Source organism: Pundamilia nyererei, unplaced genomic scaffold (assembly GCF_000239375.1).
Source record: "Pundamilia nyererei isolate P.nyererei 1_Seehausen unplaced genomic scaffold, PunNye1.0 scaffold00073, whole genome shotgun sequence".
In the NCBI taxonomy this organism is placed as follows: Eukaryota; Metazoa; Chordata; class Actinopteri; order Cichliformes; family Cichlidae; genus Pundamilia; species Pundamilia nyererei.
Genome location: NW_005187474.1, coordinates 1,101,120 through 1,114,393, shown reverse-complemented (window position 1 = coordinate 1,114,393; position 13,274 = coordinate 1,101,120). Strand labels below are relative to the sequence as shown.

Below are 13,274 nucleotides of genomic sequence, written 5' to 3'. Positions count from 1 at the left end.
AGTAGTTTGATTTTGTTAATGTAACGTTATGCTAAAGGCAAAATGTTTGAGTAAAAGAAAAAGAACAAGACGGGGGACAGCAAGCCTTCCTTTAATAGAGCCAGACCTGATTGTGTCACAGGAAAATGTTTAATTGAAGTTCTTGGAAAGAACTTTGCTAAGCCAGTGCGTTTCCACTTATGAAGAGTTAGCATTTAATTCAATTTTTTTTTTCGCTTGTTATTTTTGTCCCCTTTTTTTCTATGTTAATTAATGTGTCTTGTCAGGCGCTGCGGCTCCGGTCAGCTTAGTGGATGAAGAATTTCAACACCGACTCAAAGAACACATCACTGTCAATTAGGGACCTAGGCTCCCTGGGGCTGCCCAGAGCTGTCTGAAGAAAACACTGCCACTTCGACTTAAACAGTATTAACAGGCACTGAGTGACAACAAGCTGAAAATATGAACTAGAAATATCTTGTGACAGATTGGCTTTTTTGGTCTGTGAGTCCGCTCTTCTATTATTTATTAGCTTGGACTGCAGAAAAGTCACAGTTTAGACCAGGATATGGTGATGAGGGCACCTTAGCGTAATGTGATCATTCACTTCTGATCTTCTTTAGCAGCATTGCAAGGTACTTTTTCCTCTTGTTAGTCACAACGTTAGTCTTTGTTGTGGCTAATTTAATTTAAATGAGGAGATTGTTAAACACAGATGCGACACCTGTTTTCTTGTTAGAAATCATCATATGTTGGAGAGTGATGTAAGGGGAGCATGCATGCATGCATCCTGCATTCTCAGCCAAATGACTCGCACCAATTTCTGGCATCTACATTCAGAAAAGTAATCAAACTACTTCATTATAGCTCAGCTCTCATCTTACCATAAAGAATAGGAATTTCAACTAGAGTTTAATGATATTCACTTATATTTTATGCTCAGAAAGGTAAAAGGAGGGTATAAATCTGGCAACAAGTAAAGGCAGAGCTGTTCAGGAGGACTTTGGGAACAATAATAGTGTAAATGAATTAATCTGAAAATAAAAAGAGGGCTATATAAAATTACTGGAGTGCGTAGTGTAGTGTTTTCTAAGAAAAGCAACAAGCTTCACATTCTTATTAATTTATTCGTTGCAATATTCTTTAAATTAAGGAGCTAATTTTAATAAAGTTCTTGCAGAATTCTATAACTTCTTAAATTAAGGGAAATAACTAATATCCTTTGAAATTAACAGTGTAATAAGGACTTTTCTGTCATGGGAGGAAGTACTTAATATGACATGATTATCCATGTCATTTATTGCTAAACAGTGCTAGTCTCAGTAACGTCGTGGCAATTTGAGCCTTTCAGTATTTAGCAGTTTAACATGAATTCGAAAACAAATCATTTATCATTTTAATAATGTTTCACCTCTGCTTGTACAAAAGCATTTTCACTGTAGCATTGTTGTTACTGCAGCAAAGTGGTTAGATAGCAGGTTCTGTAGCGAGGTATCCTGCTAAAGCTTTCCCTGTCGTGTTGATCTGGTTTTGATATCTCTGTTGATGGTAATCCGGTGTAGTGGCCTGCTGCTTGGTCAGTGACTTCCTCTTTCCCCCACCTATGTGAGTCACAGTGTCGGGGCATGCAGCACCAGTGTCCGAGCTGTCATCCAGCCTGCCAGAGCTGACTGACTGGATAATCACATCTTCTCATGCTGCCCTGTGCCACACTTCTTCACTGTTCCCTTGGGTCTAAAGTCAGTGAGGCAAGGAGAGATCACTGTAGATCCATCACTTTAGATAGATCACTGCCTGTGAGGGCACTAGAGAGCGCTGACTGGACTAAAAGCCCTTTAATGTCTGGCCAGCAGCTGTTGGTTTGGACCACAGATTGTACTAAAGGCAGAAAACAAAACAGGTCCAGCAGTAGTAAATGCTATGCAGGATTGTGCTTTTTGATATGACTGACCTCTTTTCCTCTTGCCTTTCTTTTCTTCTTGGAGAGCAGCAAGAACAGAATGATAGAAGGCAAAGATCAAGCACGCTTTCAAGTCCAACTCCATCCCATTATTTCATATCTCTCCTTCTTAATCCCTCGCCGGTCGTCTGGTCTCAAGCCTGCCCCGGTGTTTGGTGCTTACAGAGCAGAACTGTGTCTCAGATTGAGTGTGTCCCAGTACTTTGGAACCCTCAGATTTGCATACACATTGCAATGGAGCTTTGAAGATTGCAGAAAAGCAGGAAATAAATAGCCATAAATGGTTCAGGCGAATGAACCTGGAACCCATCTGAAATGCACCGAGCAGTATAGGCAAGCTGTCCAGAGCCTAGGGGTTTTAATACCGTCACTGTGGCACAACCTCATTGGGCTATTTTTTTGGTTATGTGTGCCTGGCAGGGGAACATCAGAGCTGTATAGCAATTCAAGATGATCTAAGAAAGGCTGTATGAAAAAATAATATGCTGCCCTAGTTGGACCAATGTTGGAATTTCCTAATGGAGAAATGTATCCTGGAGAGACTTATTATTATTCTGATAAGATCACAGAGATTTGGTGCAGTTTCTCTGATTTTAGCTCTCATTCTTAATCTCCCCTTGAGTTTCTGGCACAGGGGTTCTCTACAAACCCATTAATGACTGCAAGCAATAAGACATATGACATGCTATCATATAATATGCTGATTTCAGGACTGGATGACAAAATAATCAGAATATTTAAAATGTTTAAGTGATATTATTAGTAAGCAACGTGTTTCTAAAGACAGGAAGATGTGTAAAATATACATTTTAAACAGAATTTCATGCACATGATGTTTCTAATAGATGGAAAGTCTGGATGTTGCATTCATAAATGTGTATTTTACCCCTGTATCATTTGCTTGCATCATCACCCTCTGTTAATAAGCTGGGTGGCTCTTCTCAGAAGTCAGCAGATGTGGCATTTCTGATTTTCAAAAATAATTTTGGAAAATATTGGACTCATCACACAGCTTCACCTCACTCCACCATAAATGAGCTTTGGCTGATTGAAGGTGTCGTGTGTCCATATTTGCATTAGTTGTTATAGAAATAACCTTTTTAGGTGTAGTTTGTGCCTGCTCCAGTATTTCTAAAATGTGATGCTAGCATCAAACACTTTAAAATTATATACAGCTTTGTGCTAAAATCTTTAGTCGCCCCTCATTTCTTTATATTTTTTTTGAAGTGTACGACCACTTTGAAACATGAGCAAACATACATAGAAATATAATTTGGAGTTTGTACAATTCTATCAAGCTTGAAAGTCAGCATTTGCTATGATCACCTTTATTTTTCAACGCAGCCTGAACTCTGTTAGGCAAGCTTTCTCGTAATTTCTTTGAGTAGACTTCAAGACATGTTCTCCAGGCTTCTTGAAGGACATTCAAAGCTCTTCTTTGGATGTTAGCTGCGTTTTTGTTCTGTTCTGTGATTCAATGTTGAATCCGGGCTCTGGGGACGCCAATCCATTACTGATAGTGTTCCACTGTGTGTTTTCCTATCCAGATATGCTCTACTGCATTGGCAGTGTATTTAAGATTATTGTCATGCTGAAAGGTCATTGCCAATCAGGTTCTTTTCAAGATGGTTTTGCATAGTGGATCAAAATGTACTTATCTAAACACCACTGGCTAAAATGCAGCCATGACCAAGCCTCCACCGTGTTTTACAAATGACTGTGCTGTAGACACATAAAGATATTGATTTGAACCAAAAGTGTCAAATGTTGGTTCATCACTCCATAAGACATTTTCATTAGTAATTTGGCACACCTCAGCCTTCTCTCCCTGTTTCCCTTCCTTAAGACTGGCTTCTTGACAGCCACCCTTCCACTGAGTGCATTTCGAACCTTTGGCAAACAGTAGATCCATCTGTTGAAGGGCCAGATGCATCTCTCTGATCCTGTGTCAGGTCTTTGCTGGATTTTTTTTCTTAAGGACATTCTTTTCAGATCTGCTATAGATAATATTTCAGGTCTGACACTTTTCCTTTTATCCCTTACTTGTCCAGTGTTCTCAAGATGAACTGTGCACCATGCTGAGAGTTATCAGCAAAAAGCTTTTCAAGAATCACCTTGTTGTTGCAAAAATGTTTTATTTGTGACATTTTTGGTAAATTCAGTTAAACAAATGGGAACATATTTTGTGTTTTTGAAATACGTTTGTTTTTTTGTTGTTTAGGGGTGGGGGGGGAGGGGGGCTGGTTCTGGAGAACCATTGCTCAAGACGGCATTAAACAATTACAGGATAGTCTGGCTCCTTGGAAGCAAAATATATTAATATGATGGGTGGCTCAAAACTTTTTTACAGTCCTGTGTATTTAAGGACGAATGTGATACAATTTCTCAGTTTCAAAATTCAGTTAAATACAAGTTTTGAATGTGTAAATCCTTGCAAGGCAGATTTGCAGCACTATAGGAAACATCATTTATTGATTTAATAAAGTAGATTCATTAGCTTTTTTTAAATGGCATCTGTGCAGTTTCAGTAACCTTCTCCATTTTCCAGAGCATCAATTATTTCAAAGGGTGCTGATAAAAAGCACATTCTGTATTTCCTGTTTTTGTACGATTAGCACGAGGGCTAAAATGGTCTGTTCTGTTGTTTTGTTTTTTATTTGTTCCTTTTTTTTCTCTGCTCACCGCCAACCACAATGCTTCCATTATGCAGGTGTTTCTTTTTGCATCACTATTTCATTTTATGTGGTGGACATGAGGGAAATCAAATATTGGCCTGCACTCTTGTAGGTAAACAAGATGGAGAGTGATACTGGGTTGTTAAGTGCCTGTCCAGTCATAGCCTTTTGGTAGTTATTTGCTGCCACCAAGTGGCATGATAGGAATTTAAGAAAATCTCAAAAGAAAGAAGACATCAGTCGTATAGCAAGCTTATATTTGTGTCTCCATTTAACTCAAAGCTCACACATTATGCATTCACAGAAAACACTTGTTTGAATATATTACAGCATCTGATTATGGCCTCCCTCCTATTGGTTCAAAGAAAATAGTGTTCAGGGAGAATTCAGAATTTTGATGCTTTATCTAATGGTGCGATCAGTGCTGCAAATGCAAGTCAAAATGTGTTTTTATGGACCATTAACTATGTTTACCTTAATGTTTTCTTCCTCTGTCCAACTACTTCATCCATTCACATTTTCTTCCTTTTGATCTCCCTCTTTCTTATTCTACTTTTATCAATCTCTCTGTTATGGATGTGTGTATGTGTGTCTGTATTAAGTGTGTGTGTTAACCGCTGTTTGGACTGTCCTGCAGGCAAAGGTCCAGAGACAATTTTTGCGGGTCAGAATCTGAACGATAATGAGTGGCACACAGTACGTGTGTTCAGGAGGGGCAAGAATTTGAAACTGACCGTAGATGATCTTCCACCTGTGGAAGGTACCTCTCATCCTCTTTTTATTTGATGTAATGTAGTAGTTTTTTGAATATGTAAACTTAAATAATCCATAACATGCTTTGCTGATCAGGAAAAAGGGTTTGATCATTTTTCTATATAGAATAAAACCTTTAAAAAAACAAACATTTAAGATAAAATGTTGTTGTTTGAAAAGGAAAATAAAATTGTCTCTATTTCTCTTTTTTTCACCTTGTTGTTGTTCTTTGGTGCTACATAAATGAAATAAGATTGAATTGAAACAAATGATTTACGCACCACCTGACAAGTGAAAGATCCCTGGTTCGGTCCCAGGAGAAGACTCTAATCTCCTGGGGGTTGCATGAAAAGGGCATCTGGTGGAAGTTTTTTTTTTTCCTTGAAGACAATAATTGTGAAGCCATTCTTTAATTTCTTTTCAGAGAGGATTTAAAGTGGATCCTTTAATTGCAAAGCAGCGCCCATTTAACTGTCAGATATCCCCAATAACACCCTCTCTCCCCTTCCCACTTCTGCCGATCAAAGGTCAAATGGCAGGTGACCACACCCAGCTGGAGTTCCATAACATTGAGACGGGCATTGTGACAGAGAAGCGCTTCATGTCCATGGTGCCCTCCAACTTCATTGGCCACCTCCAGAGCCTCTCCTTCAATGGCATGGCCTACATAGACCTCTGTAAAAATGGTGACATTGATTACTGTGAGCTCAATGCAATGATTGGCTTCAAGAACATCATTGCTGACCCTGTCACCTTCAAGTCACGCTCCAGCTATGTGACTCTCACTACTCTGCAGGCCTACTACTCCATGCACCTTTTTTTTCAGTTCAAAACCACCTCCTCGGACGGCCTCATCCTGTATAACAGTGGCGATGGAAATGACTTCATTGTGGTGGAGCTGGTTAAAGGGTAAGTGGAGACTTTGCAGCATTCATTCTGTCAAAGAAAAGTGCTTTGCCTGTAATATATCTTGTTTTGTACCCAGTAGACTTGACTGTTTGATGTCACTGGTGTTTTTTTGTGACGGTTTACACCAAACCTTCACTCAGACACATTAAAAAAATATGCCTGACATTTTTGCTTTGCTGTTGTTGCTGTCAGTGCAACAGTTGTTATAAAAGTCTCCTTTTTATACATACGGCAGACCTACCTGCCAACAGGTGCAAAGTCCAGCAAATACTGACAGCAAAAACCATTAAACTGTGCCTATCCAGTTTTATACCAGTGTAGGTGATGTTTATTTAGGCAGTAATCTCCATAAAAATGGATTATGATTTTAATAATGCACCCCTTCCTACACAGGACAGTTTCCAAACAGAAAAGAATTCTTGACAGCTTTTTTTTTTTATGCCTTTACTTCAAATTCTTCTCTTATCACCTCTACGCCAGAATATTTACTGAAAGAGCTGTCGGCTATTGCTGTTCTTTTTAATCTTCATGAAGGCAGAGCAAATACCCAACATAAAAGAGAATCGACTGCACACTTATTGCAGCTATAGAATAACCTTCTTTTAAGTAATGCCGCAAGTTAGGCTTTCCCGCGTGCTAAACATTGACGCCATATTTTTTAATTAAAAACGAGCGTGCGAATCTCAAATTGACTGTAAAGCAAATAATTTAAGGATGATTTGTTCAGCGCTGTTCATTGCCCTTTGTTGTTTATTCTACCTGCCAATTATTAACTTCCACTTTTTCAAACTCTTGTATATTTATGTTTTCAAACGCACAGCCACCAACAGCGACATTTCAGTATAAAATATATTTATATACATGAGCATAATTATTTGTATCAATGTTGTTAATGTTACAGTCCACTCTGATAAACAGTCTATGTAAAGCACAAGATGACAAAGAACACATCTGATATTAGCTGATAGTTAAATATCTTCCTCCAGTTACCTACACTATGTGTCTGACCTGGGGAATGGAGCCCACCTGATCAAAGGCAACTCTAACAAACCCCTGAACGACAACCACTGGCACAATGTTATAATCTCCAGGGACACCAACAACCTCCACACTGTCAAGATTGACACCAAGATTACCACGCAGACAACAACAGGAGCCAAAAACCTGGACCTGAAGGGTATGCACACATACACTCTCTGCAACAGGGCTAGAACGAAATACATTCCTATCCCTGCAGGTACAGTCCATGAATTCCACCTCTAAAGCTAATTATTGGACCTCAGGGTAACTGTGTGCCTTTTGAGAGCCAAAAAGGTATATATATATGAAAAAGGGTAATATTTGCAATGTAATATCAGGTCAAATGCAATGGGGATATGGGCAAAAATGTAATGTTTTAATATTTTATTCTTCATTTTAATAACATGATAAGTTTTATTCAAAATATATTAGTCCAAAGGACAGCAGTGTCATCTCTCAGCTACAATTTTCTATTTTTGCGAGGATGGTTCTGAGCTGGTTTCTGTTGGATGCAGGTGCAGATATGAAATAGATGAAGCACCGAATAACCTCTGTGACTAGAAATGTACTATGCAAATGGTAGTCCATTCCCAAATTTATAATTAAATAATAATTAAGTCATTAACCTTAGTTAACTTCTTTTTTATGTCTGTTATTGGCTCTTTTCCTCCTTATACTAAGGTAGAAAATGAGACAATATAAGGGATGCCTTTCAAGGGTACACCAACAGCACCTTAGAGCATCTCTTTTCTGGTGTGAACCTGTTGTACACCTAATAGGATAAGGGTATCTTATTTCCTGAGAGTGCACTACAGTGTATTTCTTACATTAAATTGAGGCAGCAGTGACCTGGGTTTGTGAATGAAGGTTTGCACCAGCAGGGTGGACCCAGCAGGGGTGTGTAGGAACAATGCTTGGCCCTTACTCATTAGCACCACTTAGGTACCCTTGAGCAAGAATTCCACATTAATCTGTTCTACAGCTGCCATTAACAATGTGCATATGTTCATAAAAACAAGGCCATTTGTGCTCAGCAGACCAACCTTGAATTAAAGTTATTTTAAAGAATTATCATTTAATAACATAAAACAGCTTGTAAGGACATTGGGGTAATTGGTGTACTACCTTGAAGAGTGTTGTAATTTTCCTTATCTGAAATTGTTAATGAAACAGCACAAACATGAAAGATGACAAATGTCTGGCTTGGACATGAGCACAAAAAAAAAGCCACCCACAAAAAAACATTTAAATCAAGACAATTAGAAAAGGTTTCCAAAGCTAGACATAATTAACCTCATGTACTTTTTCACTTGAATAAAATAATTCACGCAACTGTTACTAATGCCTGGCATGTTCACTTTAAACGCAGTTTAAAAAGCCATCCAAAATATTTGATAATGTTTTTTATGTCCACTAGGGGTCAGTATTGTCATATTTCTCATGTCCTTACAGGTAACCTGTATATTGGAGGGGTGGCTAAGGAGATGTACAAGGAGCTGCCCAAACTGGTGCATGCCAAGGAGGGTTTTCAAGGTTGTCTGGCATCAATGGATCTGAACGGGCGGCTCCCAGACTTGATGTCAGATGCCCTGGACTGTGTGGGACAAATAGAGAGAGGATGTGAAGGTCAGTAGTCTGTCAACCCAATAAGTGAACGCAGTGGGTCGATGATGATAAATCACTGTCAAGCTCAGTCAGTCCAAGCTCAGGTATAAATTCAGTTGTTTTTCCCTCTTTATTCAATCTTTTCCCCCTTATTTTCACAAAACCATCTTAAGGGGTCATTGCAGCGCCACGCAAAGCTGCTCAGTATTCCCATTCTCCTACTTGTCCAAGACGAAGACACACTCGTTGAGAAGCACACCCACTGAGGCACCCACACTGGCAACCTGTGGCACATAATTTAACATCCATTAAATGTGTTAGTATTCTGTTAGTATGCATCAAACTCCGACGCTCCTCCACGGGCAATCATTTCTGTTTCACTTGGCCATAATCTGCTTATTCTCTCTGCCATTTTTGTACTGCGAGTGTTATTTCCCATTTTACCCCCATTCTGTTTTGCTCTATGTATGCTTGCTGGATCTGAGAGTTTGCCAGAAGCAATCCTTTTGAATTATGTATGAATCCTTTGTTGCATGCATAAATATCATTTGCCCAGTCTAATATGTGCACCATATCCAGAGACAATATTAGATTTATTTTCCAGCGTCAGTCACTTAGTTTAATTTCACAATTCATCCACTCTTTTTCTATCGAGTGTGCGGCTTCTGATCTTTTTGTGTTTTGACATTACAAATGTAATCAAATTCATCTCCCCGTGCAGGTCTGTCAAACTTGTTGTTTTCTTTTTTTTCCTCCTACACAGAGTCAATTGAGACTCCCAATGGAAATGTTAACACATTTATTAGATTGTGATGGTGGAGTCGCCGTATAACATATAGCTACTTATATTAAAAGTCAGTAATGAATAATGAAACATTCTGGGTGTTTGGGTTTTTTTGTTTGTTTTTTAACAAGTTATCTAAATTTTCCTGAAAAAGAACGCCCGCTTCCTTTAATAGCAGCAATTTCTTGGTATTACTTTATGCTGCTGAAGCCATTTTTGGTTGGTTGCTTTAACAGTTTAGCTTAACCTAGCCTTCATTATACAGTATAATTTTTCCACCTCTGGCTCCTTCTGAAGACAAAGATCCTTCCCTTTGTCTCTCCTTCTTCAGCACTCTGTGTTTTGCTACTCCATCTCTGACATCTTGCTGCTTTTACTAACAGCTGGTATACTTTGCCTTTTCCTTTCCTATTATTTTGCTGACAAAAGTTGCATTGATGAAAGCTGACTTGCAAGGTAGATAGCTTTGTCTGTCTGATAAAGAGTCTGATGTCTCTCCCCATGTGCATCTACAACATATCTACCCTCTAACTATCACTACCTCCACATGTCTCAATACAAGATAACTGCCTAGTGTTGCCATTCAACCACCAACTATGTGGAATGGCCTTAAGTCCCATAGGAATACAAGTCTCATTATAATCTTGTATCAGAGTCTATGGGGCTTATGTGTGGATTTGCACTCACATATTGGATGTTGTTTATTGGAACTTTTATTTCCACTGTGGGGTTTTTGATGTTCCCTGATATACATATAAGGGAATTTCTGAGCATGCCTTTTAATGGTTTGAAGAACAAAAATGTATCCTGCATGGATTTCCTCTTAAAATATTCAGCTTTTGATCTTAAAGTTGGTCATTGTAATGTCTTACCTATAATTAATCTTATTAAGCCCAGTGTTTCCTATTGTTGTATTCTCACTGTCTCTGGCACTCTATTTCTATTTTGTAAGTAGGAGGTGTTCCAAGCAACAGGACTGACTCTTTCAAGATTTAACACTTACATAAACAGTGAAATATGGCATGAAACAAACAGAACCACTGGCCAGTAACTAAAGTCAAATACACTCTGAAGTATATGAAGCGCTATTAATATTATCTGAAACTGTTTTAGGGTTTTGGGGACACAATTTGGGCATTGTTATGGGAATAAAGTAGGTTTTTACTACTCCAGGGAACACCTTTCAAGAGAAGCACCGAACTGTGCAAAATTCTTCTGCCATCCCTCATTCCTTTGTTTTTTCTTCCATGGAGACAGTATTTCTTATAACTTTTTCAGTGATCTGAAGCAATACTTCTCTCAGCTTTCTGAATGTCTTCCAACATTTTTCTTTAGATATTGGCTGCCCATTTTTAGGACAATGTGTTTGTTTAATAAGCAACTTTGCACTGACATATGAATCATTCAAGCATGATACAGTTGTGTAGTTTGGTCTACACGTAACTGACTACCAGTGTTGGGGAGTAATGGAATACATGTACCGCCGTTACGTATTTAAAATACAAAATATGAGTAACTGTATTCCGTTACCGTTACCGTTTAAAAAGGTGGTATTTAGAATACAGTTACTTTGTTGAAATAAATGGATTACACGGCGGTACTTTCCTGTTTCATAATTTCATATTGTCGCAGGTCAGGACTATTTCGGTTTTGTTTGACAGCTATGTTCTGTAGTTCCAGGCAGCAGCGTTGCGGCTGCCATGGTTACAGGGGGACGCTCTCGCTCTGCGTGTTTCCTGGGTGAGAGAGCGCCTTTTTGTTGTTGTGCTAAGCTAATAGGCAGAATGCTACAGGCATAGCCCTAAAGAATGTAGCCTCATGGGCAGTGTAGTCCGTGCTGCAGGGAGAATGGACTTTCCATTTGACATAGCTAAGAAACTCCAGCAAAGATGTGAAAGATCTTAAGGTTATGTATATAACCCCGGTTCTCTGAGTAGCATGAGTGAGTGTCTCACTATGGGAACGCCTCCTGTGTGACCTCATCAGAAGCTCAAATACCATTACGCCAGCCCTTACAGGCTGGCTAAGTGACGCCCATGTCAGGAGGGGCCAGTGCCTCACTATATAATAGGGAGCCCACCTCTTCCTCGCTTCCATAGCAAGGAGGGCGGTCTGGTGAGACACTCACTCATGCTACTCAGAGAACCGGGGTTATATACATAACCTTAAGTTCTCTTTCATAGCATTTGTTTCGTGTCTCATTATGGGAGAAATACTGACTCCCGGATTGCCAGACATGCCTGTTAAGAAGACAACTGTCCCCAACAGCACTTCACAGGGGAGAGGCCCCCACCCGGGAAGAACCTGCACTGAGGACTGAATGTGCTAGGTTAGGTGCTGTCACATCTAACCTGTAAAACCTAGCAAATGTATTAGGTGAGGTCCAGCATGCCGCTGCACACACCTCCCGAATAGAAGCTTCCCTAAAGAGAGCCCATGAGGTTGCCAGACCTCTAGTGGAATGCGCACGTAAGCCAGCAGGGGGTTGAAGGCCCCTGCTAGTATAGGCCAGGGCAATTGCTCCTACTATCCAATGTGTTGAGGAGTACTTGGTGAGGGCTAGTTCTTTTAGGTTCAGCAGCTAACAAGATGGTGTATCGGTCAGGATACAGGAAGGAGGACAACAGGCTTCCACTTTGCTGGATTGTCACCGCCAGCTGTTTTATTGCCAGCTCGATGCTCAGTGTTGCCAGCAGTCTGTAGTAACAAACAAGTTGCCATGAGTATATAAATATATACAGCAACAGCTTCACTAAGATAAATATAAAGGATTACATGAAATAAACCAGCACATCCATCTGAATATACACATAACAGGACATATATAATTTGAACTACGCCAATCTTACATCTCTTGCTCTAAACACAGAAAGGACACAATTAAACACAGTGAGAATGTCATACATAGCCGAAACATCCACTCTAACTGTAAACAAAGGACTTTGGCGCCATCGTGTGGCCGAATAAAATTACTACATAATGGCGGCGGCCGGCGGCACATGCTTTGAGTCACGAGATGAAAAAATGCGGTGCTACAATGCGGTAGAATGCAACTAAAGCTGCGGCCAACATCAGAATCGGAAAGTAAGCATATTTAAGGAAACTTACTTCCAATCATGAACTTAACACTCGGAGCATCACGTGAAGGATGGCAACCAGGAACACAGCTTACGAGGTAACAGAACTAACACAGAAAAAATCTCCTCTTCTCAAGTAGCATCGCGATACCCCCAACTTCTGCCTACATCATTTCCTACGACTCCACCCCACACAATATTGCAGAACATAGTCATAAAATCCCAGAGCCTTTTATACAGCCGCCCCCAAATGTGGTTACACATTTGCTCCCCGAAAAAAGGCTCCCTAATCAGGGGAGGGAGGCGACTTGCTATTCTGCTTAGTATCGCTGTCTTCCGATGGCACGGCAGGTAAAACTACCAACCGAGCAACTGGTCTGGTGTAAACACGTCCATTAACGTTCACATCAGCAGATCGGACAAGTCCATCATCACTACGATGAACCTTAATCACATGGCCTATTGGCCACAAGGCTCGAGGCAGCTGTGGATCTGCAACCATAATAACTGCC

The 13,274-nt window shown here is 39.8% G+C and overlaps 1 protein-coding gene across 7 annotated transcripts in view; it reads left to right on the top strand.

Moving 5' to 3' along the window:
• Positions 1 to 13,274, top strand: part of LOC102193674 (neurexin-1a) — a 259,420-nt gene that overhangs the window by 112,382 nt on the left and 133,764 nt on the right. For all 7 annotated transcript variants that reach the window (XM_013911867.1, XM_013911865.1, XM_013911862.1 and 4 more), the window contains 4 exons: positions 5,252 to 5,374; positions 5,895 to 6,276; positions 7,263 to 7,453; positions 8,749 to 8,922. In XM_013911867.1, coding sequence (XP_013767321.1) covers positions 5,252 to 5,374; positions 5,895 to 6,276; positions 7,263 to 7,453; positions 8,749 to 8,922 — 870 coding nt within the window. The remainder of the gene's footprint in view (positions 1 to 5,251; positions 5,375 to 5,894; positions 6,277 to 7,262; positions 7,454 to 8,748; positions 8,923 to 13,274) is intronic.